At 43.6% G+C, this 27623-nt stretch overlaps 1 protein-coding gene across 1 annotated transcript; it reads left to right on the top strand.

Moving 5' to 3' along the window:
• The first annotated feature begins 50 nt into the window (after positions 1 to 50).
• Positions 51 to 27065, top strand: GSR (glutathione-disulfide reductase). Its single transcript, XM_048504780.1, has 13 exons — positions 51 to 296; positions 8155 to 8181; positions 10371 to 10459; positions 12268 to 12337; positions 13654 to 13801; positions 14901 to 14955; positions 17436 to 17535; positions 19302 to 19388; positions 22422 to 22583; positions 22677 to 22788; positions 24782 to 24913; positions 26238 to 26371; positions 26708 to 27065. The coding sequence occupies exons 1-13, from the start codon at positions 51 to 53 to the stop codon at positions 26855 to 26857; spliced, it is 1512 nt and encodes a 503-aa protein (XP_048360737.1). The 3' UTR covers positions 26858 to 27065.
• The last annotated feature ends 558 nt before the right edge of the window (positions 27066 to 27623 follow it).

The raw sequence follows: 27623 nt of genomic DNA, 5'->3' as shown, positions 1-27623 counted from the left end.
CAGAGAAGGCCGCTGCGGGCTTCCTCTCGCCGGCGGCGACGAGGGGCGGGATGAGGTGGCCGCGCCCATGCCTTCTCCTCTGCGCCGCCACCGCCACTGCTTCCTTGCCCGTCAGCCGCGGCGCCATGGCCCAGCTCCGCGCGGCGGCCTCGTCCTCCTCCTCGTCCGCCGGCGCCACCGCCTTCGACTACCTGGTGCTGGGCGGCGGCTCGGGCGGGCTGGCCAGTGCCCGGCGCGCCGCGGAGCTCGGGGCTCGGGCGGCTGTGGTGGAAAAAGGGCGGCTCGGGGGCACCTGCGTGAGTGGAGAGTGGCCGGGAAGGGAAGGAGAGGAGAGGAGCGCGCGGGGCGGGTTTTGGAAACTTTCGCGGAGGCAGGCGGAAGATTCGCGCGTCTCTTGTGGGAGGCGGGCTGCTGGCCTCGTCCCTTGCGGGAGCGCAGAAGGACGGCGGGGCTTTTGCTATAACCTGACACTTAATGCAAGCAATATAGGTTTCCCTTCCGCGTTTATTTTATTCGGAACATGGCTGTGCCGTCTTTTGACCCAACTGAGGCTCCCCAAGGTGGCGCAAGACAACAGGACAGGGGTCAGCAAAAGGGCATGGTGTAAAAAGAAACGAGGTTCCTTTTCCTGTAATATTATTCACCCTTGGAGACTTAATTGGCCTTCGTTGCAGAGATGTAGCCGTGTTCATCTATGATAGCAAAACTTAATAATAGCAAAACTTATAATAGCAAAACAAGGATCCAAGGTGTTAGAGAGTCTAATAAAATGGCCTGTAACTCAAGGTTTTGTGGGGCTGCATCATGAGCGAGCTCTGGCTCAGAGCTAATTTATGTTGGGAAACAGTTTGTTAGTCGCCCAAGTGTGTTGCTGGACTCCTTCTTGGATTGGATGTACATTTGGGGCAGGCAGAAGGAAGTATTATTTATTATCACTCAAAAGCCCTGTGGAACTCACTGCCATGAGATGTAATGGCAGCTGGATTTGGTGGGTTTTAGAAAGGGGGATTGGACAGATTTATGGAGGGTAGGTGTATTGGTGTTTATGAGCGGTGATAGCCAAATAGGTCCACCTGGTTCAGAGGCAGTCATGTTTTATGACTCCCCCATATCTTCTTCCCCCCCATGTATGTTAGACTCAGCTGTCTCCATTGTGAATTCCTGTTAGCTGAGGAGCACATCACCCAGTGATGCATGGCAAATTCTGTTCTCACTATAATGGTGTCCTCAAGTAAGTGACATAGGTATCGATTTTTTAATGGGGTGGTGCTGCTAGCCTAAAAGCTGCGCCCCCTACAGGCCAAAAAACTAAAAAACCACTAAAATACAAAAAAAACACAAACGGGGGCGGAGCTTCGGACATGTAATGTGGGGGTTTGAAGCCGGGAACCCCCTTCCCTACCTCCTTGCCTCAAGTACAGGATTCTCCCTACAGGAGTGAACTACAGCCATTCACTTACGTAGGAAGGACTAGAATGCTATGGGTTTGCAACTGGGGTGGGGGGCTAGGTTTTAGTCTCCCTTGGGTGCCACCATGCTTAAGGTACGTATATCAGATAAAAGAGTTTCAATGGGTCTGTAACAAAACCTATGCCTTTCATGTTACCCCATTTGTGAAGGAGGGGTCTGTTCTCCACATTGATGAAATATGAGTTGCTGTTCTTTTTCTGAGAGGGCTTGCACTTTTTGAGTTGCCTAACCTGCTGGAATTCAAAAGGCACAGGTTTCCCCATGATTGTAACTCTGCACCAGTGAAAACTTTGCTTGCTTGCTTTCTAGCTACAAAAAGCTGATAAAAGACACTAGAGGCCTGGTAATAACAGGATTTTATTGTCTTGCATTCATTCCATTATGCTTGTGGTTAGTATCTTGTGCTTTTATGCTGCAATCACATGCGTCCTTATAGCCCTAAGTATAGTCTAATGATTAGAATGTCAGACTAGAATCTGGAAGACCCACATTTGAATCCACCTCTGCCACACCAGCTTCCAGGATAACTTGGATTCAGTCACACAGTCTCAACCTAATGTTCCTCACAGGATGGTTGTGAGGATGAAATGGAGGAGAGGAAAACAGTGTAAGCTGCTTTGTGCCCCTATTGGGGAGAAACGTAGGATATACTTGAAGTAAATAAAGTAGTTTGGAAGCATGTTGTACTGACATGAGTCTTCCTTAAACCAGAAAGATACCAAGGCTGAAAATTGCCTGGAAACCCTTGTGCAATGGCTAGGATAAATATCATTATTTATTTAGTTACATTTAGACTTATATCCAGTTCCCCCTCTACAGTGGGGCTCAGGGTGAGTAACAGCAAGTCAGATATATGTATATCCGGTCCCTAGCCCTTAATGCTGAAAACTGATGTTAGACCTGAAGCCTGACTCAGTTTAAACCATATCTTGGGGGGAGGGAGATGTGTTTATATTTACTTCAAATTCTCCCACATACTTTTGGACTGAAGGTGATGTTACAGATAAGTGGCTTTTGCTATAAACTTACATTTTTGCTCTACTGGATGGCTGCTAGCACTGACTTGTTCGATGTACCATTTCTTCTGCAATATTTTTGCTTACACAATCAGAGAGTTTAGGCTTAAAAGTAGCAGCTAGGATCCAGAGAATGGCAGACACACTCAAGGGCTTTGCCTATACCTGGTGACTTTTTTTGTTAGACAACCTTGGATTTGTGTGGCCAACTGCTTCTGAAATGCCACTTCATTTCAGAAGTGGTCTGTCATGCAGTTTGAAGGACTGCTGCTTAAGATGCAGGTCCAAAATGTTGGAACTCCAACATTTCTTTAGCCCCAAATCAGAAAAGATTCACATACCTTCCACAGACATATATGTGTCATTTTGAGAATAGTCTATTTGTACTGATCAGTGATATTCTGTATTTTGCCCATGCTTTCGGGGCAGGACCCCTCACCTTGTACCAGTGGTGGGATCCAAAAATTTTAGTAACAGGTTCCCATGGTGGTGGGATTCAAACAGTGGCGTAGCACCAATGGGGCTGGGCGGGGCACGACAGGGGCATGGCTGGGCATTCTGGGGGCGGGGCATTAATAATTTCTCTGTTACTGTAAAAAACTCTTACTGTAAAAAAAAGTTCCTAATTTCCAGCTGTTCTTTTTCTGTCCATAATTTAAACTCATTATAGCAAGTCCTATCGTCTACTGCCAACAGAAACAACTACTTCTCCTCTAATTGACTGCCTGTCAAATACTTAATACTTTCAAATGCTTAATTTTGTTTCTAGAAATCAAAAGAAGGATACTTTCCTTAAACAAGGAACTTTACCATATTTCTAAAACATGTTTTTAAAACAGCCCAACAGGGAGAATTATCCCGTTTTCTACCTTCGCTCACCAGCCACATAGGAAACAACAGGACTTTATGATTTTTGGACCTAATGGAATTTCTAAAGGAAAAGCAGACCCAATTAGTAACCCCCTCTCGGCACACACAAATAATTAGTAACCCCCTCTCGGGAACTGGTGAGAACCTGCTGGATCCCACCTCTGCCTTGTACCCATACAAAACTACATTTTGGAAATGCAAGTTTGAACTTAAAGCACAAAACTAATGGCAAGGCAAACTTATGTCAAATAGTGCAAGCGTAAGTACATGCAATAGGTATGGAAAGAACTGCATGCCACACCTGTCTGATAATTTCTATCCCCCCCTCCCCCAGCATCTCATAAGTTCTTGGCATGCAAAGGCATAGGTTTGACTCTCCTGAACATAGCAGGGGCCAACAAACAGTCTTTAGCGTGCCATAGAGGCAAGATAGCCAAATGCACCTGTAGTATTCACTCTGCTTTTGTGGAGAATCACACCAGTATGGTTAACTGAAAGAGTTGCATTTACTTCCATAACTGGCACAAGGCCTGCATTTCAGGGAGGCTCACAGCTTACTAATTCCTCTGGAATAGGTGTTTCAAGTTGGGAACTATCTACCAACCACAAGTCACACTAGGCGAGAACCCTAGTGTTTATATTTACCTCATATATTTACCTGCCCACTTTCCTGAAATATGGGGCAAGTGCTCCCAAACATTTCTCAGAAGAGCTACAGATGGTTCCTGAGCTGCTGAGTATCACTGAAATAAACTATGAGTCCAACATCAGGGTAAAGAGACCATGCACAGACTAACAGACTAAAGAATAGGCAGTGACTGTGTGTGTCATGTTTTGTCAAGTCACTTCTGACTTACAGCGACGCTATGCATTAACTGATGGCCTCCAAAATCTTGCTCAAGTCTTGCAGACTATGCAAGATAAAACAAGAGTCCTCAAAAACTAACAGTATCTATTCCTGCATGAGAAGAAGAGTTTGGATTTATACTCCGCCTTTCTCCCCTGTAGGGAGACTCAAGGTGGCCTACAAACTACTTTCCTCTCCCCACAACAAACGCTTGGTGTCATGAGCCAGCCCCTGGGTATTCACCAGAACACTGAGGACGCCGAGGCAGAATCTGAGGACACAATGCAGCCAGAGTTGGTTGCTCCAGGGGAAGACCAGGTAGCAGAACCAACGCTCAGCCCTTACAGGTGCCTGCAGATTCTCCTAGGGAATCCAGTGATGAGCCAGCTGTGCATAGAAGGCAGAAGCAGAGGTAGCTACTGCAGAACCGCAGAAGGAGTGCTCATTTGGCAATAAAGTATGGGAGATTGGAAGTCTCTACATCTGATGAGGATTAACTCCTTGAAGAATCCCAGCCTCCTGATCAAGGCTCTCTATATAAGCCTTGCTGTGAGCTTGCTTCTGCCTGGGTGCAACAAGTGTGTTACTTGGCACCGCTGCGTGCCTGGTTTTGCATTGATTCCTAGCCTGTTCCTCAGTTCTCCTTGACCTATTGGACTGTGACCTGACTATGCCTTGCCTGCTGCCTGTTTTGACCTATTGGACTGTGACCTGACTATGTCTTGCCTACCGCCTGCCTTGACCCATTGGACTGTGACCTTTACCCTGTGGGGTCAGACCCGGCCACGTCCCTGCCTTCTAGCAACACACCTTGAGAGGCAGATGGGGCTGAGCGAGTTCTGAGATGACTGTGACTAGCCCAAGGACACCCAGTCGGCTTCATGTGTAGGAGCAGGGAAAGAAATCAGTTTACCAGAAATCAGTTCACCATTGCTCATGTGGAGGAATGGGGAGTCAAACCCTGCTCTCTAGATTAGAGTCCACCACTCTTATTTTATTTATTTTATTTATTTATACTTTGGGCTTCTAGACCGCCCCATCCCCGAGGGGCTCTGGGCGGTGTACAGCAGATAATAAATACAATTTTAAAACATCATAAATAGGCTAAAACTTATAAAAGCAGCGAAAACTAGCTAAACATTAGCATTTAAATGTAAAATAAATATAGGCATAGGTGTAGGTGGCGCCCGGTGCCTAATATTAAATTCTTCCACCCCCAGGGAGAACGGTAGGTCTAGATAGATGTTATAGGCCCAGATGTAGAGGCCGGCGGAAGGGCCAGCGAAAGGGGCCAGCGGAAGGGGGCCAGCGGAAGGGGGCACCATCAGCGGCTGGACTCTCCAAAGGCCCGGCGGAACAGCTCCGTCTTGCAGGCCCTGCGGAACTCACCAAGGTCTTCACATCTACACCAAGCTGGCTCTACTTACAGCCTACTTTCCTTGCTGAGATTCAAGGCAGATTACAAAGTTTCAAAAACAGTGCAATATAAACAGTGACTAGCCCAAGCTCACCCAGCAGGAATGTAGGGGAAACAAGTCCAGCTCGCCAGATAAGAGTCCAGCACTCAAATGGAGGACTGGGGAATCAAACCTAGATCTCAAGATTGGAGTCCACCTGCTCTTAACCAATACACCATAACTCTTTCATGAGTCAGATTTTATTTCATCAGATGCATGTAGTGTATTTATATGCAAATGCATTTATATTAAAGGCAGACCACATGAGGGAGAAGAGAAGTTACAAACAGGGCAGTTTAAGAGCCAGTCTGAAATGTAACCAGTCTACTCAGAATGGTAAGACCTACTCCTAGCTGTTAATGGGCAGAACTGCATTGTAGCGTTGAATATAAATGTGCCTAATAGGTGAACGCTATGACCTGGATGGCCCAAGAAAGATCAGAAGCTAAGCAGGGTCGGCCCGGGTTAGTATTTGGATGGGAGACCAGCAAAGAATACTAGGGATGTTATGCAGAGGAAGGCAATGGCAAACTACCTCTGTTAGTCTCTTGCCTTGGAAACCTCATTGGGGTTGCTATAGGGCCGTTGCATCTTGATGGCACTTTATACACACACAGTTGGCATACACTTTGTTCATCTGATGAAGTAAGTGCCAACCCACAACAGTTTACACAGGAATAAGATTTGTCCCTGGACTCCTGTTTTATTTTGAAACTATAGACTCACACAGCTACATAACTGAAATTAACAGCTAGTCAAGGTGGAGGATAGGATTCTGATCAGCTTGCAAAAGGATTCAGTTGAATTTATTTACAGTTATTTGACCAGCAGATAAAAACCTGGGAGGATAGTTCATACAACCTGCAAGGTTGCAAGTTTGTTGTCCCAACCAGAGATCTCTGCACTCTACTGGCTACATAACAGAATTTTGCTACTGCGTAAGAAATAGTAATGAGCTTATCCTGAACTTGTAAAAGGTGTTTGCGGCTGTGCAGAGACTGGAGCATTGAATCAGTCTGCAAGATGAGCATATTTGTACAAGGTGAGATTGATAAGGCTACATTCAGATAACCAGGAAGAAAGAAAAGAGTTCTGTGGAGATTTTGGAATTACTTAGGATTTCTTACCTTTTATACTATGAAAAAAATGATGTATTTCTCCTGCCAGGAAACAGCGCAAGAAAATTAGGGTTGTAAAATGATGGAATGAATTGAGGGAATATTTTCAGAATAACTGACTTGAACAAGTCAGCCTCATTATATACCAATAAAGGCCTTGGACTGGATTGGAAATCAGCCGCATCACAAAGAAAAATACTACTTGTTGAGCAAGGAAGACAGGCAAGAGATTTCTCCTGAGTTGGCTGCTCCTTTCTGTGTACGGGGTGGTATGCTTTCAGCAACAGCTGGCAAACAGTAAACTAGACTGTCTCCAGCTGACTAGCTGGGAAATTGGGTGTAAATGGAGAAAGAGACATGCAGATGTTAAAGCACTTGTCCATGTTGTAAGACGAATGATATAGTGCTACTCTTCTTGTACTGTGGAATTCAAAGTGCCTGAATCCACCTTCTAGTGTGGGACAGTATTGAAACAGGATGAGGGATCCATCTCAGAAGGCAGTTTTCTAGTGCCAGCAAAGTTGTCAGTTATTTAATATATTATTCTATTGTTAATTGGTAGTGGCTGTGTTCTCTGACTGTCTTCAGGGGGGCTATTTTATGCCCATTTCAACCAGAGTTAAAGTTTATTCATTATGTGTTGTTTTCTGCTCTTTGGACAAGTGCAGAGAGGCTTACATAAAGTTCCCAAAGAAGTTTCATCCAAGTGCTGACACCTAGCCTAGCTGAACAACAAGGTTATTAAAAAGAGGCCTGCGGAATCAGCTTAAAGATCCATGTAGCATCCTGATTCCAGTAGATCCATTTAGTTGCTATTGAAAGAGGGCTCTCCACAAATTTGCCCAGTTCCATCTAACTTATTGGCCAAATTTGCATCAAGACAGTGAATTCTATAAATTGTACTTTGAGGGAAGACAGTTTTTTTCCTCTGTGAATTCCAATGGAAAGGGTTTACAGCATGCATTATTTTATGTCTATTGTGCACCCCCTTGGAGCGATGCTGTAATCTAGTGCTAGTAAAAACCAGTTCTTATCATAATTCTATTTATAACATGGCTGAGAAACGGTCAAGGATGAGATTGCAGAGTAGGGGTTGGCTTATTAGATCTTGCAGTCACTCAGAAAGCAGAAAAGGTTAAGTTTCATGTACCGGTAAGTGAATGACTGCTGTTCATTCCTGAGAAGAAACCAAAATTGAAAATTTCTCTATGTGGGGAGGGCAGAGTTATGACCTCAGTTCAAATTCCTCCCCTCTGCCACTTCTTTTGGAGATTTGAATACTGACAAACTCTTATCACAGAGTCTCTAAGTGATGTATAGTTTGTCTCTTAAAAGTACTGACTTTTGACACTCTTCCATTTACTGTTTTTTTCTAGGTGAATGTTGGATGTGTACCTAAAAAGGTAAAAACCGTTTAAAATGCTGTATATATTTCAAAGGGGGAGATTCTTGGTTGAAGATGTGAAAATTTATTGTGGGTACTTGTTATAGTAAGAAATTGTGCAATATTGGAACAGTCACTTTAAGACCAAGTCCCAGAGACTCTCTGGAAAGGAGATAATCAGGTCTTGTGACCATTACTGGGGGAGGTTAGATTGGGGGGGGGGGGAAGCAGATGTGCCTTTTCAATTAGTTGTTGTTGTACAGTTCTTTTGACCACTATTGCCTATATTGCTGTTTTTCCCCCTCCCAGCACTGCAGCAGAAATTTTCTCAATCTGTTCTCAGCCTTGTGCATGTGCAAGCATGCCCCTGATATGGGAAAAGGAAGACATACTTGTGGGCTGGTGCTGTTTTACTCTGCATGGGGAAAAAACATTGTAAAATAATCAGGAAGGCCTCCCAGCTCGGTTTCTTCCTGCTTGTTGGTGGTAGTGAAGTGCCATTGGATTGCAGCAGACTTGTGGTGCCTCTATTTGGGTCTTCAAGGCAAGGGACAAGCAAAAGTGGTTAGCCATTGCCCGCCTCTGTATAGCAACCCTGAACTTCCTTGGTGGTTCCCATCAAAGTGCTAACCAGGGTTGACCCTGCCTAGCTTCCAAGATCTGACAAGATCAGGCTAGCCTGGGTCTGTCAGACCAGGCCCTGCTTGGTTACCTGCATGTTTAAATCATGGGACACTTTGAGTAATGTCATCTGGCATTCTGTTCATTGTTCAGAGAAGATTATTTGTCTTTGAGTGGCTAATTTCAAAGCTGCTTAGCTTGTGGGGCTGAGGATCCACACTGTAATAGGAGGACCAAATGTTTAAGAGAGAAAATATTAACGGTTACGGGTTGGATACAGAGCACTGTCCACAGAGTATGACTGGCAGAATAAGACTTCCCTGTTTTTTCCCCTGCCTTCTGCTCCTGGGGGCCAAGGAAGCCACAGGAATCATATGAGAGACCATTTGGGGTTTCATAGCTAAGCAGAGTTATCCCTGGTTAGTTCTTAGATGGGAGACCACCAGATTAGTCCAGGGTTGCTATGCAGAGGCAGGCAAAGGCAAACCACCTCTTAACGGCTCTTGCCTTTAACACCTATGTGGTTGCCATAAGTTGCTGTGACTTGATAGCACTTTCCACCACTACCACCAGTTGGAGGGAAGAAGTGAAGAAGGCCATCCTCTTCACTTGCAGAGGCGTAGCTGGGCCAGAGTGCGCCTGGTGCGCACTCTGTGTTTTCCGGGGCCTCCACTCCACCCCTTATCTTAGTGCAGGCTTGAGAAGTGGCCTGTTCCCTCCAGGCTGAAAACGGTCTTGTGGGAACTACACTTCCCATGAGACCCTGGGGCTCGCAAGGTCTCCTGGGAAGTGTAGTTCCCACCAGGCTGTTTTCAGTCTGAAGGGAACAGGCCGCTTCCTCAGCCTGCAGTGGGGAAGGTAAGTGTGTGTGTTGGGGGGGGGGGGGTCGCAGGGGGAGGGGGTGCCACAGGGGGCAACGTACCCCCGCCTCCTGGTAGCTCCGCCTCTGATCACTTGCCAATGTAGGAGTCATTTTGCTGAATGGCACTTTCTATAACATTGGTGGAATGGCACTTTTGGATCCAGCCCTAAATTTACGCCTCACTGTTTCCATTAGCATGACCAAAGCATCTGGCAGCATTCAGAGTTGCTTGAAATGATTATTCTAAAGCCACACCAAATTACTGGGAATTGTAGGCTATAGTAAGTGACAGAGAATGGAGGGATGGCCTGATGCTGTGGGCTGTGGCACATTAATCCATTAATGTGAATTGAAGATATCACTTTTTATAGAGTGATATAAAACAAGGCTGTCCAGAATAAGGCCTAAACAATTTGTGACCCACCAAGCTGACCCAGCCCACCAGATAAATAAGGAATCCCAGAAAAGGGCTCAGTAGACCTGGCTTCTGCATCCTGCTTTGGACTGCAAAGTACCATGTCAACTGCATGGCAGGTGAATCACGTTTGTCTTAGTGGGTGACAAGTGGAGTGGCTTATCTCAGTCATTGTCTCCAAACAGGTCAATGCATACATTTCTCTGCTGCACAACCCCCAAATACCTGTCACGTTGTATAATACAATAATTGGCAGTGTTGTATTTCTCCCCGTTAATTTGTATGCTGTTCTGGGTGTTTCTTCCAAAAGGTGATGTGGAATACAGCCGTCCACACTGAATTCATCCATGATCATGCAGATTATGGCTTTCAGGTAGCTGATGTGAAATTTAACTGGCGGTAAGTCTGAGGGTATGTTCAGAAAATCTACCTGTGTTGATAAACGGGTGCCATCAGTTGATAACTGTCCTGGCAACCATTCTAACTGGAGTAATAAATTGAGTGTTCTTCTCTTGGCATTATAACTTCTGTCGTTTTGTAGTTGTGTGTATAATGCTGTGGTGCTCTGAGTCTCTTCTTTGTGCCTGAAGAGTCTCACTTTGACAATGCAAGCCATTCAAAAGCTCATCCTGCATTTGCAGTCCTGTAAACAAATTAAAAGTTTTTTACAGGGAGCCACCACTGGTTGCAGACCTGTTTGATTGGAAGCGGCTGAAATAAAAATGAAGGGCTAGATACAGATTAAATTGGCAGTTTCCATCAATTCTCCCTTCCTGCTACAGAGTCCTCGTGCTGGTTTCATTTATGCTTTGGTGGGTTTTTTTGCTGCAGGAAACACTAATGTAGCTGCAGCAGTCAGATGATAATGTTACAGAGGTTGGGTGGCTGTACCCACTCCTTTTGGAAAATCGGCCAGCAGAAGATGACAGCAAGAAAGGAGGAAAAGTAATCCAAATGTTGGGCTTTCTCTTTTCTTTGTTTTCTTACCTCCTGCTGTTCTAATGCTGCTCACGCAGGTAGCAGGTGGGCAGTGAACAAACAGGGAACCCCATTTGTCCCTTTGCCACCTCTGCTGTTACTGAAGAAGGAAGAGAGGGAGGCCATGCAGCCTCCCCCCCACCCCCAGTAGTCATAGTGCATACTCTGTTGGCTTCACTATTGCTCAGTAGTTATGAGCATGTAGAAAACAGAGCTCCAGGTGCATTCCCAGCCCTCTTAAAAAGACCCAGCTTATCAAAATAACTGCTCATAGCTACAGATTTCAATCCATTGTGAATGCATGGAAGTATTCAAAGGTTCAGATTCCTCTGAGCCAGCATGGTGTAACGCTTAAGAGCAATGGACTCTAATCTGGGCTTGATTCCCCACTCCCCCTGGTGAACTGGATTTGTTCTCCCACTCCTATGCATGAAGTGTGCTAGGTGATCTTGGGCTAGTCACAGATCTTTGGAAGTCTCTCAGTCCCATCTATCTCAATAGGGTGTCTGTTGTTGGGAGAGAAAGGGAAGGAGTTTGTAAGCCACTTTTAAACCCCTTACAAGAGAGAAGTAATCATAATGGTAGGAACCTAACCCAGTCTCATCACTACTGGCATGTTCACTGCTTGACACGTTCAAATACAAAACAAGACATGTGATTGGTGTTTGGAATATGCTGCCACCTGGATAGCTTTAAAAGAGGCTTGGACAGTTTTATGGAGAAGTCAATGTATGGCTACCAATCTTGATCCTCCTTGATCTGAGGTTGCAAATGCCTTAAAAGACCAGGTGCTCGGGAGCAGCAGCAGCAGGAGGCCATTGCTTTCACATCCTGCCCTTGAGCTCCCAAAGGCACCAGGTGGGCCACTGCAAGTAGCAGAGTGCTGGACTAGATGGACTCTGGTCTGATCCAGCAGGCTCGTTGTCGTGTTCTTATGTTCTTAAGAGAGCTGCCAAGGCTGCAGATTTGCATAATTTGGAATGGTAGAGATTCTTGCCACAGTTCTGGACAATTCTCTGGGAAGAAGTTCTGATGTCATAACAGCTCAGCCAATATATATATAAGTCTGCATCTAGTTAAAGAAAGAAAGATCTATCTTCTGGTTTGACTGTGTTTTTCATAAACTTTTGTGTGCCTAACCCTTGACGATTAAGAGGCACTGGTTTTCAACTATGGCCTTGCTGGTGCGAGAGAGAGAATTTAGTGACACAACTCACTTTGTATTTCAGAACAATTAAAGAAAAACGTGATGCTTATGTGAAGCGACTGAATGAGATCTATCAAAATAATTTGAACAAGGTATGTAAAATGTTCCTGTTTTGCTCCTCGAACAGTCCTAAAGGGGGGAAGGGCAAGGAGATTGTGAGCCCCTTTGAGTCTCCTACAGGAGAGAAAGGGGGGATATAAATCCAAACTCCTCCTCCTCCTCCTCCTCCTCCTCCTCCTCCTTCTTCTTCTTCTTCTTCTCTCTTTCTTTTTCTTTTTCTTTTTCTTCTTCTTCTTCTAAACCTCCTTCAGTACTGTAACTGCATGTGCTTCTTAGCAGGATAAGGGTTCTCTGTTGGTTCATTTTACCAGTTGAGACCACTTTGCTTAGTTTCACTAGCAAATAATTTTTTGGAAATTTCTGTCTACCTGCTTAGCATTTTAAATGTGGTTGGAATACTGATACAGGTGTCTCAGACCTATCTGTCCTGCAAACTCATTAGGTTTATATTAGTTTAATGGTCACACTTTTCCTGAGAAAGTCCTGAGAATTGTAGTTTGCCCAAGATGCTGACGATTTTCAGTCCCCCTAGCACCGTGGTGGCGAACCTATGGCACAATTGGCCATGCTGGCAGGGGCTGATGGAATTGTAGTCCATGAACATCTGGAGTGCCATAGGTTTGCCACCACTGCCCTAGCAGAATCACAGTTCCTAGAATTCCATTCCATTAAAGCCAGTTTATGTTCAGCATAGATATGCACTTAAATTGCAACTTTTGAAACCCCTTTTTCAGAAACCCCTTTCAGCATTTGCTGCAGAAATGTGTGGAGATCCTTTCAGGGTTTGCTGCAAAAATATGTGGCAGCTCTTAATAAATAATGTCCCGGTCAGCTCGGTTATCTTCACATATCAGACAAGCAGTAGACAAGGAGAGAGGGGTTGGCACACAGCTACTTTACAAAGGGATGGTTAAAACACCCTCCTCCACACTCTGTGGATCTCTGAGGAATGCTCTGTCAGCTGACACCAGGGCCATGCAGGACCAATCACAGTTCTGCAGGGCCTGTAAGACAAAGTTGTTCTGCCAGGCCCATGGTTAAGGACAGCAACAGTAATCCATCTAAGCTGACCTTTCCTCTTTTATGTTCCTCTTTTTAGGTTTGTTCACGTTTTGTTATCAGTCCTACCCTCTTGGATGCAAAGGGAAGAGCACCAGACCATGAGAATTGAAGTTTTAAATACATATGCTTTAATGCTGTCTAATTTATTGATGTTTCACTGCTCTGAGCCCTACTCAACGGGAGAGAGCAGTTAAAAAATCTAATAAAATAGTAACAAAATTAAAATATACGATATTTGATTCAGTTCACGCCTGTTAACATTCTAATCTAAAATTGCTTTTACTAGGCTCACGTAGAATCCATTCACGGCCATGCGACGTTTACTTCTGATCCCACACCCACAATTGAGGTTGGTGGTAAAAAATACACTGCACCTCACATCCTGATTGCTACTGGTGGGCAGCCAGTGGTTCCCAGTGAAAGTGAGATACCTGGTAAGACTTCAAATGGGGCTGTTTCGTTGCTTGTTTAGAGAATAATTCAAGTTGAAACCTGACTTGATAGTTAAGCATTACTTCTCCTTAAGCTTATTTTACAGGTCAGTGAGGATTTCTATTTTATTGTCCATTTTGTTGTGTTTCTTATTGTCCGTTTTGTTACTAAGTCCTATTAATTATGAGTGTATCGAGTAATAAAAGCAAAAAAAAAACACCCCAGATCCCAGGGATGGAGCAAGGGGGACCTCCACCCGGGGCGCACGCATGTCCTGCTCCCCTGCCACGGTGCCATCTGCCCCCGCCACACCGCTGGAACACCGCGCGCCCAGGGCATTGCGCCCCACCCAGCCTCATTGGCGCTATACCTCTGCCAGAGCCTCTGCCCCAGGAAGCTTACAATTTAAATGTAATTGTTAGACAAGATGGCAAAGACGTGACTATGAACACTGCTTTCATTGCATTGTTTGTATTGCACTGTTTTTGAAATGTTGTAATCTACCTTGAGTCTCAGAAAGGAAAATAGGCTGTGACGTTCCACTTCCCCTAAGGCCCCCCCTCCCCTTGGTACAGTGGTTAAGAATGGTAGACTCTAATCTGGAGAGCCAGGTTTGATTCCCCATTCTTCCACATGAGCAGTGGATGTTTATCTGGTGAACTGGATTTCTTTCCCCATCAGGATGGGGCAGGGAAGTAAAGCACTGGAACTGTGGTTTGGAAAAAATAAGTAGCAGCTCTACAGATTTCTGCGCTTTCTTACTTTGGCACAAGTGAGGAGATATGAACAGCTGTGTGTTCTTCTCATCAGAGATCTCATGTATACCTGAATCACAAATATGCCTGTGCCAATACAGTTACCTTGCTTGGAGTACTGTTTTTATGTCCTGTTCTTTTTCTTGTGATTTGGGAGTGTTGCGTACTTTGTGAACAACAGCAGATTAAATTTCACGAGCTGCCCCGTTAGGTCCATTTGTGTGTAAATCTGGTAAGACTAAATGTCCTGGGCCAGAATGTGTTCTTTTCTGAAACAGCTTTGAATTACATTATTTGCTGATTTGAAAATGCCAACCTGTGTGTGAATGCCTATGTTGCTTTACAGGAGCCAGTCTGGGAATTACCAGTGATGGGTTCTTTGAACTTGAAGAATTGCCTAGGTAAGGTGCAATCAGTTCAGACATTCTAGCATGTGTCCATTTCCAGCATTTCGTGTGTTTGTTGTATAAATAGAGACCATTTCCTCTCTTCATCTCAGACAGAAAACCTGAATAGCTGCAGAGAACAGGCTGTTGTCTTCTTAATGCAGTTGTATTATCCCAAGGAGCAGACTTGATGGGATGGTTCCAACATTTGTGTATATATTTATCAAAATGTTTACACCTGCTTTCCTCTTGGCTCAGGTTTGAAGTCTTTCTCCAATTTTAGGGGTTCTTCCTTTAGAGGGGGAGCCATGTGGCGTAGTGGTTAAGTGCTTGCACTGCCACTCACACGGTCAGAAGTTCGCCCCCCTGTGGGCCAGATATCCTGGCAGCTGGCTCATGGTCAACTCAGCCATCCATCCATTCTTGGTCAGTAAATGAGTACCTATCTCATAGCTAGGGGGTAAAGAATAGCCGGGAAAAGCAATGGCAAACTACCCCACAAAAGAGGCTTGCCTATGAAATCACTGTTCGCAGTGGTACCCCAGCGTTGGACACAACTGAAGGGGAAACTTTACCTTTGGAGGAGGAGCCATTTAAATTATTTTTATTTATTTGTTTGTTTGTTTGTTTGTTTGTTTGTTTGTTTGTTTATTTATTTATTTATTTATTTATTTATTTATTTATTTATTTATTTATTTATTTATTTCCTGCCTTTCTAAAGTGGCTTACATTATTCTCCTCTCCTCCATTTTATCATCACAACAAACCTGTGAGACAGGTTAGGCTGAGAATGTATAACTGGCCTAAGGGCAGCCAGCAAGCTTCCATAGCCAGATGGGGATTCAACCCTCAGTTTGCCAGACCCTAGTCCAACGCTTTAACCACAGTGCTGACTGTCAGATTGGAAGAAGGTTACTTGGGGGAGAGTTGGATCCACTCCATTGTCTTTTATAACATATGATCAATTTTAATAAGATTTGATCCTCCAATATCAGAGCTGTTCCTTTTTCCCCTTTAGTACCTGAGAAGCAGTGGACTCTCTAGTCAAGCTGCAAATTCCATTGATTTTTAAAGGAACACAGTTTAATTCTGCTACCAAATGGGATTTGCAAGCATTTGACTGGATCATTCCTGCTACATGGCCGTAGTCTGAAAACCAACTGTGTTATCCCAAAAAGACACAGCAAGCATGATAGGCCCTTTAGCCACTGGCTGTGTTCATGGACTGCACTACTGTGGTGATCCTGTCAATCTTGGCACTGCAATTTGGACCAACAGGAATTGGAACAGACTCTGTGTCTTGTAAGCAGCTTATGAGCATACTCATTTAGCATGCATGACACATGAGAGATCCTCTATTTATTTGTAGCCATAGCATAGAAACGTAGAACTGGAAGAGACCTCACCTAGTCTAATCCCCCATACAAAAGTAGGAAATTCATAACTACCTTCCCCCCATTCCCCCAGTGACCCCCTGCTCTATGCCCAGAGGAAGGCATATCACAACAGAGCTCCTTCTACTAGCTTGCTTTACCTTACACTTGGTTTGCTTTTTGTGTGCTTGAGCAATATCTGGCATGCCTGCAATCAAAATTATTGCTGTGCTAATTGGAAGGGTGTGCCTTCTCAAAAGTAGTACCTTCAGGCAGGATATCATATGCTGATGTGAAACAACAAAAACCTAAATTCATGGAGTCTTTTTTTCTGTCATTTTAAATAACTTGAATTTAAAAACGTTAATGCATTTCTCAGAATAAAAGACCACAAGCAGTGGGTGATTGACTTCAGCAGGCTTACTGAACTCTTGGGTTGAATATGGCCTAAACGTTTGTCTTGATATCTCAGTAAGAAAAAGGCCTGAGGACTTGTTTTTCATTTTTCATTGAATAAAAACTATAACTGGAGGGAAATGGCCTGAAATGTACCTAAAGGCATGGGTACTCTCTCTCTCTCTCTCAACCCCCCCCCCCCTTTGCTTGATGCAATGGTTTGACAAATACTGGCTGTTTGAGTTTTCTGGACTGTGTGGCCGTGGTTTGGTAATTTTAGCTCCTAACATTTCGCCCCCACCTGTGGTTGGCATCTTCAGAATGGTAAGACACGTTTCTTCCTCACCAGGACATATACAAATGCAACTGCACATGAACTCCACCAGAACACGTTCAAATACCCCTCACCCCCCACCTGAGAGCAGAACAAAACAGATGCCCAGCCACACAAATCACTCTGCACTGTGCCATGGAGATTAACACATCTTACCTCTGAAGATACCAGCCACAGGTGTGGGCAAAACATGAGGAGCTAAAACTACTAGACCACGGCCACACAGCCCTGAAAACCCACGACAGCCATCTGATTCCAACTGTGGAAGCCTTCCATAATATATTAGTAGACACATAGCTCTGAATGTTTGATCTTTTAAATACAAACTATAACTAGAATATATTTCAAGTGTTTGGGATAGGTGCCCCATCATGTATTCCTACTACTCCCAGGCGCAGTGTTGTTGTTGGTGCTGGATACATAGCTGTGGAGTTAGCCGGTATCCTTTCGACCTTAGGGTCAAAGACATCCCTGCTGATCCGGTATGGAGAGGTAAGGCAGATGGGCTTGCAGGAGCAGTATCCTGACTGCCATTCAGGGAGTCTGGTTCTCAGCAAGAAGAACCAAGAATCCACTTCCTGCAGCTGTGTTGTCACATTTCTGGGTTTTGCCAAGGTGGCAGCTGAGCCAAAGGAACTGAAACATGTTTGAACTTACGCAAGGAGTATGTATGACCACTGGGCCTACATTGCATGTATTATTAGGGTTGCCAACTGTGGGGAGATTGGGGGGGGGGTGCCTTGGGAGGATGGAGGAATGCAAGTAAGATGTGGTACCACACACGCCTGCCTTCAAAAGCTTTCATTTATTCCAAGGGAGTGATCTCCATAGTTTAGGAGCTGTGTGGCATAGTGGTTAAGTGCTTGCACTGCTACTCACACAGTCAGGAGTTCGAGCCCCCCTGGCAGCTGGCTCATGGTCAACTCAGCCATCCATCCATTCCTTGGTAGGTAAATGAGTACCTAGGGGTAAAGAATAGCCAGGGAAAGCAATGGCAAACTACCCCACAAAAACGGCTTGCCTATGAAATCACTGCTTGCAGTGGTACCCCAGGGTCGAACACGACTGAAGGGGAAACTACCTTTTTTACCACACACTCCTGCCTTCAAAAGCTTTCATTTATTCCAGGGGAGTGATCTCCATAGTTTAGAGACCAGTTGTCATGCTGGGAAAATTCCAAGCCCAACCTGGAAGCTTGTGACCCTGTATATAGCTTTTTTAAAAAATTTGGAGACCAAGATTTTAAATTGGGGTCAATCATATCTTCAAATAGACTAGTTAGGATTTCCACAGCAGCCTCATATCTCAATTTTAACCCTCCCCTACTAATTATGTTCCTGGTGCTCACTTCATTTGTGGAAATATTGCTTAATGGTCCCCCCCCCCCTTTGTTATTCTTGCTGAGGCGTGTTCATGAATGTGTGAATGAGCATGATGCAAAGGATAAGGATGGAAGAAGGAAGGCTGGGTGCAAATTCCTACTTCGTCTTGAAGGTCACTGGAAGCTCGGGCTTTCAGATTAACCTATTGCTCAAGGTGGAAGTGAGGATGAAATGAGAACTGTGCATTGGTGACCAGGCAGCTTCCCCTAAGCCCTGAGGATTTTGGAAGAGGTCATAAAGAACATATAATTCTCTTTATGTTCTTATACATATTTATGGAGGAGAAGTCAATCTATGGCTACCAATCTTGGTCCTCCTTGATCTGAGATTGCAAATGCCTTAGCAGACCAGGTGCTCGGGAGAAGGCTTTCACATCCTGCATGTGAGCTCCCAAAGGCATCTGGTGGGCCACTGTGAGTAGCAGAGTGCTGGACTAGATGGACTCTGGTCTGATCCAGCAGGCTCTTTCTTATGTTCTTATGTTAAGGAGGTTGCCTTTTTGAAGTCCAGGCTTGATTTGTGCATCTCCCATAATGAGAACTTGCAGCTAGCAAAGGGAACGGGTGCTAATGACTAGCTAGATTTCAGTGCATGTCCTTTGTCTCATGAAACCAGCATGTCTAGTGATTCAGGCTGCAAACCTTTGGGCAAAGATGTTTCCTCCATTGTTACAAATCAAGAGAAAGAGCTACCCTGTTCCAAAATGGGGGGGGGGGGGGGGGGGTGTTACCTAAGCCCTTGAAGGTTAGACATGTCTAGCATGAGGATTGACCTGGAGACCTTGTGATTTAATATATAGTCCCACTAGTTCAGATGGATGTGAAAGGGATAATATTCAAGCAGCTATGTATGACTTGACAACGCTTTTCCTTGCAGGTGCTGAGGAATTTTGATTCAATGATCAGTTCAAATTGTACTCAAGAATTGGAGCATGGTGGTGTAGAAGTATGGAAGCATTCAAAGGTATGTACTGTTTTCCACTTTGAATTTCCATTTTGGTGTAAAATGGCTGTAGTTTGCAGCCTCAATAGCAGGAATTTGTTTATTTATTAAACTTCTATACCTCCCTCCCCCAAGTGGCTCAGGGCTGTGAACAGCAATAAATAACAATAAAACATATAAAATAAGTATTATAAAACAGCAGCAATTCCGTAATCCACTTACTAAAAGAAGAACCATTATAACATTAAAACACAGATGGAGTCATATGCCCCCCCCTCCCCCCCTGTGCCCACGGGGACCAGATGGAATGGGCATCGTTGGTCTTAATCCGGCTGGCCAAATGCCTGGTGGAACAGGCCCATTTTACAGGCCCTGTGGAAACTCTGTAAGTCCCGCAGGGCCCTGATCTCTCTGGAAAGCCTGTTCCACCAGGTAGGGGCCAGGAATTGGTTATCGCCATCTCCCAATAAGCTTGTCTGGCTATATTGTCTGGCTTACCTTCCTTTTATGTGAATGTTCCTTCTTCATAAAAGAAAAAAACCCTACATATGTACAATAAACCATTTTCAAGCATTGCTGTCATGCTTTATATTCCTGTTAATGTATTATTTAATTAATCTCATTTATTAAAGCTGACATTTCTGTGCTAGTAGCAAAATCCTGGAGCTACATTATTTTGATGTATGTTGCTGTCCTTATAATCAAGGATGTGCATTAATGAAAATAAAAATGGAAATTCTGTTCCCGAACAACCTTCTGCACCAAGAAAAGCTGAATTCCACCCTGCGTTTACATGGGGTCCCATTTGCTTGACGTATTTTCGAGTTTATAAATGTTTCACAAGAATGATACTTGTGAAACTCCTACATGCAATTCAGAACAAATGAAAACAGACAGGGGTTTGTGTTCAGATTTGGGCAGCAATATAATTAAAATTTGGAAATGGGGGAAAAACAGTTAGGCATAAACTAGCAGAAATAATGAATGCTATTTTAAAGCATTTTTGCTTTGTTATCCAAGGTAACTGCACCTTGGCACTTAAACACCATGACCCTTCTGACTTTTGAAATTTCCCCAAACATTTTAAAACATATAACATGTCATTTTATTTGTTAGCCATAGGCCATACAAACAGTGTCGGCAATTACACCTATGAATTACATAAAATATTAAAGCCGGTGGTTATATAGCATAAGACAAAATTTAAATCATAGCAATGTTAGAACAGCATCTTATGATTATGTCTGTACACTAAGACAATTGCTGTCCTTCCTTCTAAACTTAATCGATAGGACCACTTTCTGAGTGATTTATGCAAAAACATCGGCCATAAGAAAAAATGATTTATTTTCCTCACTATCTTTCAATGTCTCTAACATGTTTGTAAAATATTTATTTCTGATGTGGAGGTATAGAGGGCAAGATATTACATAATGTAGAGCATCCTCTATCTAGCTGGAACCACAAACACAAATACGTTGGTCAGGTGGTTTATTTGCGTAGCTTCCATTTAAATAGTTAGAGGGAAAGGATTGAAATCTAAGGCTAGTAAAAGCCTTTCTTAGATTTACATTTGTGAGATTATTAAGATAGAGTGCCAGACATTTGTTTCTTTATCCTGAAAAACCAGGGAGCAAAATTTGAAGTTGTAGCACTTTCTTTATGCATCAGAGAGTCTTTTTTAAATAGTTCCTCTCGTATTTTACTAACTTCCCAGTCCTTGATACGCTCTAGGGAGGATATCTCATAGAGATTTAATGTAATTGTTGTTCACACATGTTAGTTTGATTCCTATAACCTAAATAGAGACTGGCTAAATGTTCCTGGGATAGACCTGTTAATCTTTTATAGTGTAAGAGCAGCCTAAGATGAATTCTAGCGTTATTGCCAAACGCTAGATTCTAAGCAGAGCAAATGGGCTGGTGTGGAGCCTGGGAGGCCTTAGATCTTACTAAGGAATTTATTCTGAATGCTTTCTAATTGGGCAGTTATAGTTAATTTCCAGCCGCAGGTTTCAGCTTTGTAAAGAACTTGAGCAACTATCTTTCCTTGAAAAAAAATTTAGGGCTGGAGGGACCCCTGCTTGTGAAGAAAAAATTAATAATCAGTTAATAAAACAAGTTACTATTGAATTTTTTTATTTTATTTGTATACTCCAGGATAGGGAAGTGTGGAAAACTACACCTAAGTATTTATAGATCCTAAAGTTGTTCAACTTGTTCAGCAATCTTCCATTTCAGTGTCTTTGTTCTCCTTCAAAATCTTTGTTTTGTTGAAACTTATATGTAGTTTGTTGTTGTTACAATATGCCACCAATTGGTTTACCATCCTTTTAATCCCTATTTTAGTGAATACATGGCAGCTATATCATCAGCGTAAAGTAGGAGGGAGATTTTTCTCCCTTCAAGCAATGGAGGAAAAAATTCTGTAGATTTTAGGCCTGATATTCAGTCACTGGTATAGAAGTTGAACAGAAATGGAGTCAATAAACAACCCTATTTAACTCCTATATCTCTATCTATAGAGTCAAAGGCTGAGGAAAGTCAAATTGCTACAAATAATTTTCCTTTTTTAAAGGAAGTGTATTTATGGATTAGATCATGTAAAATTGCGCACTGATCTATTGTATTATGGTTTTTCCTAAAACCTTCCTGTTCAGTAATAAATATCCTGTTTTCTTCAGCCGCAGTCATTTATCAAGGAGGAAGTGTGTGTAAAGTTTATGGGAGGTGTTTAATAGACTTATTATTTAAAACGTATTCATTTATCAGAAAGTCTAGAAACTTGGCCTTTTTAAAAAAATTAAAAATTGTTTCTGCACACAGCACCATGTAAGAACCCTTTTTCTGTGCCAGTTCTTGTGTTGAATTGAAGCAAGCATGAAACCCTGACTATAGCAACATGTAGTTTTTGTTGAATCATGTTGCTGTTTACTGCCTATAACTGAAGTCACAGAAAATAGGTTTTGAGCCTTGAAAATGCCTTGTTTGGAACTGTTCTTGATGGTTAAAATGTAATGCAGGACGTCTTACGTCGTTCTTTATTCCTCACTAGGTCACACTGGTCAAAAGATTACCTTCTGGATTATTGGCAGTAACCGTAACATCCTCCCCTCCCAGTCAGAAACCCACCGTTAACACTATTGAAGATGTTGATTGTCTATTGTGGGCCATCGGGAGAAAGCCCAACACAGAGGAGTTGAATATTGGCAAACTGGTAAGCAGGAATGTCTTCCTTCGGTGCCGTTTGCTTTAGTTGCCCTTTCCTGGGATGTCAGTTCTGATTTGAACTCTTGTTTTCTTATATCAGGGCCTTAAGGTAGATCCTGCAGGCCATGTTATGGTTGATGAGTTCCAAAACACCAGCCAGCCGGGGATCTATGCTGTCGGAGATGTATGTGGGAAAGCGCTTCTTACCCCAGGTAACGTTCATAGACTTTGTAAAGAGGGTTGTTGTTTGCAAATCTATGTGTTCAGCACCAAAAACTGAGAAGGGGCTGTGAAAAAAAAACATGGGTATAGTGCAGTAGCTGTCCAGGATATTTCCTCCCTCTTTTTCACCCTCTCTATGGCCCCTTCCGCACACGCAAAATAATGCGTTTTCAAACCACTTTCACAACTGTTTGCAAGTGGATTTTGCCATTCCGCACAGCTTCAAAGAGCACTGAAAGCAGTTTGAAAGTGCATTATTCTGCATGTGCGGAATGAGCCTATATCTCGGGTAGAATATTAAGTGCCACTTTTAAAACCACAATATGTCTGCTGCATCAGTACCAGAATCTTAAGGGAGATGTTGGACCTTCCACCATATTGAGTTCCAAAACAGCAGCAGGAAATGTTAAAGAGTTCACATCTTAACAATGCCCATCCAAGGGTCCCTTCAGGTACTTTCTCAAGATGCAGACAGACATGACAGAGATCATAGATCAAGTCTGTAGAAAGTGAATTGTGCAGTTAAGGGAGAGGTGATTTAATCCTTCAGTGTTCTCTTGCTTTTGCTGTTCAAAATACAACTCCCTGCAATGTTAGCATTTTAAAGGATGCATTTTCTCCAAAAATATTAGTGTATGGGTTTCAATTATAAAACTGAGCCAGTGTTGGAAGGCTAAATCCCATATTCCCCTTCTCCACTACTGTATGTGTATTTTCTGTCTTACAGGCTGATAGCAGTGATTTTTGTTATGCTTGTTAATGCCCATAGGGGACAATTTCTTGCTTTTGAATTGCAAGGATGCTATTGGTGGTCAGTTCTTAAGAATGTTTATTCTGATTTCAAATTGAAATACTTGTTTTTCAGATATTGTCTTATAACTGAAACTTGAAAATACAGCTGTAGCTTCTCTCACTTGTGCTGACATGCCTCAGGAGTTGCCTTAAACGAATCACACTCTGGCTGTTGCGGATTTTCCAGGCAATGTGGTTGTGATCTGGCAGTTTTTGCTCCTGATTTTTGGCTGGCATCTTCAGAGGCCCCTCAGGGTAAGTTGTGTTTCTGTTCACGGAGAGAAACACATCTTATCATGACATGCTTCTGAAGATGCCAGCCAAAGATATGGCCAAAATGTTAGGAGCAAAAACAACCTGACCACTGCCATACAACTCAGAAAACCCACAACATCTAGTTGACTCTGGCCGTGAAAGCCTTCCACAATACATTAAATTACATTCTCTTTGTTGGAGTTGTGAAGACAATCACCAAATGAGACATATACCTGTTACATATATATTAAAAATCCTATATGGGCCTGTGCATATAGCAAATAACACATGAAAGTGATACAGCACTTTTCCATGGCAGCTGTCATGGTGGCACAACATTGTTACGTAGCACAAATTTCATCAATAGGTTATGTGGGCTTAGATCAGTGGTGGCGAACCTATGGCACAGGTGCCACTCATAGCTCTTTCTGTGGGCCAGCGCAAACAGAGTGTGTCCCCCCCCACATCTAGGCTGGCCTGGGCAGCTGGGCTCAATTATTAGCATTAAACCTAAGACCTAGTTTTGGGGAAGCAGTGTAGGTAACCCTGTTAAGTGCTGTTAAACCCCACTGATTTTCATGCGAAGAACTAAAGCGCGATCCTTTACCTGGCCGTAAGCTCGGTTGCTGGCAATGGAGTTTCTGAGTAAACCCTCCTAGGGTCGTGATTCACCCGTTGGAAGAGTTGCACGGTTGCTTCAAAGCAAAGCCACCGACTACCACCAATCTTACTCCCGAGTAACGCACATCTCAGAGCCAACTGTTTTTTCTAAACTAAAACCTTAGTTTTCAGGTTAAATTGCCGTGTTGGCACTTTGCGATAAATAAGTGGGTTTTGGGTTGTAATTTGGGCACTTGGTCTCGAAAAGGTTCGCCATCACTGGCTTAGATTCTACCAAGCTAAATTAAATATACAACTCAAATTTCATTCTTACAGTTGCAATAGCTGCTGGCAGGAAATTGGCGCACAGACTTTTTGAAGGTAAAGAAGATTCCAAACTCGATTACACCAACATTCCTACGGTGGTCTTCAGCCACCCACCCATCGGAACAGTGGGACTAACAGAAGGTAGGATCCTCGAATCTTCATCTGTGTTCCAGCACACAAGGCACTCTTATGGCGCAATCCGTGGTGTGTGTGTATGTCTCTTATGGTGACCCCATACATTTTAAGGCAAGAGGTGGTTTGCCATTGTACTTCAGATCACTCTATTTGTGTTTCTTGAAGATCTCTCATCCACATTGAGGCTGAGAGCATTTCTTGAAGATCTCTCATCCAGATTGAGGCTGAGAGCCTAAGGTCACTCAGCAAACTTCCGTAACATGAGCAGGGATTTGAACCTGGTTTCCCAAGTCAGTCTAGAACCTTAATCACTACATTACACTGGTTCTCTTGACACAGTCCTTAGTGACTGAGATATTAGTAAGTATCCTTTATTTCTTACAGAGCATTCTCTACCAGAGTGGTTTAAGATATCCTCACAGTCATCCTCCCCCAATTCAGAAAACATGTCAGTTTAATAACACTGTTAACCGTGGGGTGGTGGATCTTACCCCTCTGAGCAAAGTCTGAAGTCTTTCTCCAACTGAAGAGCTGCTTAAGTTGAAAGAAGGCTCCAAATTTTTAGTGGATGAATCCACTCCACTATGACCCGGAATTATTAAACTGTCCATGTTTAAGAGCTCAAGGGATGTGAATGGTGACCTTCAAAATCAGGGTTCCCTAAAACATCATAAGACAAGGCGAGGTCTTGCATCGTATACATCTGCGCTGCATACACTTCTTTCTTCCAGCTGCTGTGGCAATTCTCTGCTGCAGAGCGGGGCTCACTGAAAGACACTAGGACTGCATGAAAGGAGGTAATTACTGTTAAAGGAAGTGAATTTCACAGCTAAGGACTGCCTCTGCAGAGCCAAGACAGAGGCACACATGGGCCACTTAATTCAAGCCCAGGGTGAAAGAGTTGGAAGTTTCAGGATGGTTACGACAAGGAAAGCTTCTCAGAGCCTAACAAGCACACTCTGTGTTCAGCCTCATGGGCCCCTCCTGTTGCAGATCTGTAGCAAAAAACTAGTTATAGACCCTGTTCCCAATACTGCCGTCAGAAGGAAATAACCCTTCTGCCCAGGCTGAACTATGATTCGGTCTCAGTCCCATGTTAACACCTGTGTGCATGTGAAGTACTGTCAAGTCACTTCCAAGTCATGGCAACTGAGGGCTTCCTTTATAGAGTCAATCCATCTCATGTTCCTCTTTTCCAGCTGCTTTTAACCTTTCCTAGCCTTTCCAGTGATTCTGGTCTTTTTGTTATGTGACTAAAATACAATAGCCTCAGTTTATCACCTACATACGCTTTTATCTTGATGGCTTAAGTTTTTACTCTGTCTTCCAGCGGAAGCTGTAGCTGCCTATGGAAGAGAGAGCACCAAGGTTTATACGACTTCCTTTGTCCCTCTGTACCACGCTGTAACGACAAGGAAAACGAAGTGTGTCATGAAAATGGTTTGTGCCACTCCACAGGAAAAGGTAAGCAAAGCAGGAGAAAGTAGAGGCAGTTAGCAACTCACCCATCCGGCGCATAAAACTGCTCCCCAATATTTGAAATGTTTTGATCAAGATAACCATCTTTAACAGGTAGAGATTCTTTTATTACACACCGGAATCTTGCATGTGGGGCTCTCTTCTTTCAACAGCTTTTAAATCACAAAACTGCAGCAACAGTTAAAGGCTCTTTGATATCCAAAACAAACGGGTATCTAAATATTCCTTTTTTTACAAAAAAAAAGCAACAACCCCAACAACACTTGGCTGGTATCCAGAAGCCCTGTGTTTGACCTTTTCCCATCTCTCTTATGTTTTAAGGTGGTCGGACTTCATATGCAAGGGTTGGGATGTGACGAAATGCTTCAAGGTTTTGCAGTGGCTGTCAAAATGGGAGCAACCAAGGCCGACTTCGATCAGACTGTAGCCATTCACCCAACTTCATCCGAAGAGCTGGTTACCCTGCGTTAAACAACTGCCCTCACCTGAAGCGTCACAAAAGGATTGTGTTCAGCCTCATGGCCCCCGTGTTTGACCTCTTCCCATCTCTCTTGTGTTTTAAGGTGGTCGGATCATGTTCACCCCACCCAATGCCTAAAGTGATAATCCTGTGATGCTGGAGCGGAGGGCTGGACAACTTGAGAAAGCTCTCCGAAAAATAAACGGTCTTTTAAAATCAGCCATCAATTTGATGGAGCGGAAGTGGGCGCAGCTATACATCCATTGCATGTCAGATACTTAAACAGGAAAGGGGTGGGGAGTGAAAGCTAATAAGGGATTAAGGACCAGAAGAAGCAAAACTGAGCACAGACTTCTGAGGAAAGAGGAAATGTGTTCTCCCTCGGCAGTACAGCCCTACTCTGACACAGCTAAATCTCTTTCAACCATCCTGGCTATAGGTATTGCTGTCATTTTCAAGCACACTGTTGAAACTTGCTTTGTTTGAAAAATTATGGCAGATGAAAGCCGGCGTGGTGTAGTGGTTAAGAGCAGGTGCACTCTAATCTGGAGAACCGTGTTTGATTCCCCGCTCTGCCCCTTGAGCTGTGGATTTATCTAGTGAATCAGATTATCTTGTGCACTCCAATACATGCCAGCTGAGTGACCTTGGGCTAGTCATAGCTCTTCGGAGCTCTCTCAGCCCCACCCACCTCACAGGGTGTTTATTGCCAGATGCATTTTAGTTCTAAAGGACACCCACTACTGCATACACAGCCCTTCCTGTTTTAGCTGGCCA

Source organism: Sphaerodactylus townsendi, linkage group LG07, assembly GCF_021028975.2.
Source record: "Sphaerodactylus townsendi isolate TG3544 linkage group LG07, MPM_Stown_v2.3, whole genome shotgun sequence".
Classification (NCBI taxonomy): domain Eukaryota; kingdom Metazoa; phylum Chordata; class Lepidosauria; order Squamata; family Sphaerodactylidae; genus Sphaerodactylus; species Sphaerodactylus townsendi.
This window is presented reverse-complemented; position numbering and strand designations above follow the sequence as displayed.

Excerpts from the sequence above, each read along its gene's own strand:
- GSR (XM_048504780.1), top strand. The coding sequence starts at position 51 with ATGAGGTGGCCGCGCCCATGCCTTCTCCTCTGCGCCGCCACCGCCACT. Across the intron at positions 10,460-12,267 it reads GATGTGAAATTTAACTGGCG|AACAATTAAAGAAAAACGTG; the intron begins GTAAGTCTGAGG and ends TTTGTATTTCAG. Across the intron at positions 22,584-22,676 it reads AGTTGAATATTGGCAAACTG|GGCCTTAAGGTAGATCCTGC; the intron begins GTAAGCAGGAAT and ends TTCTTATATCAG.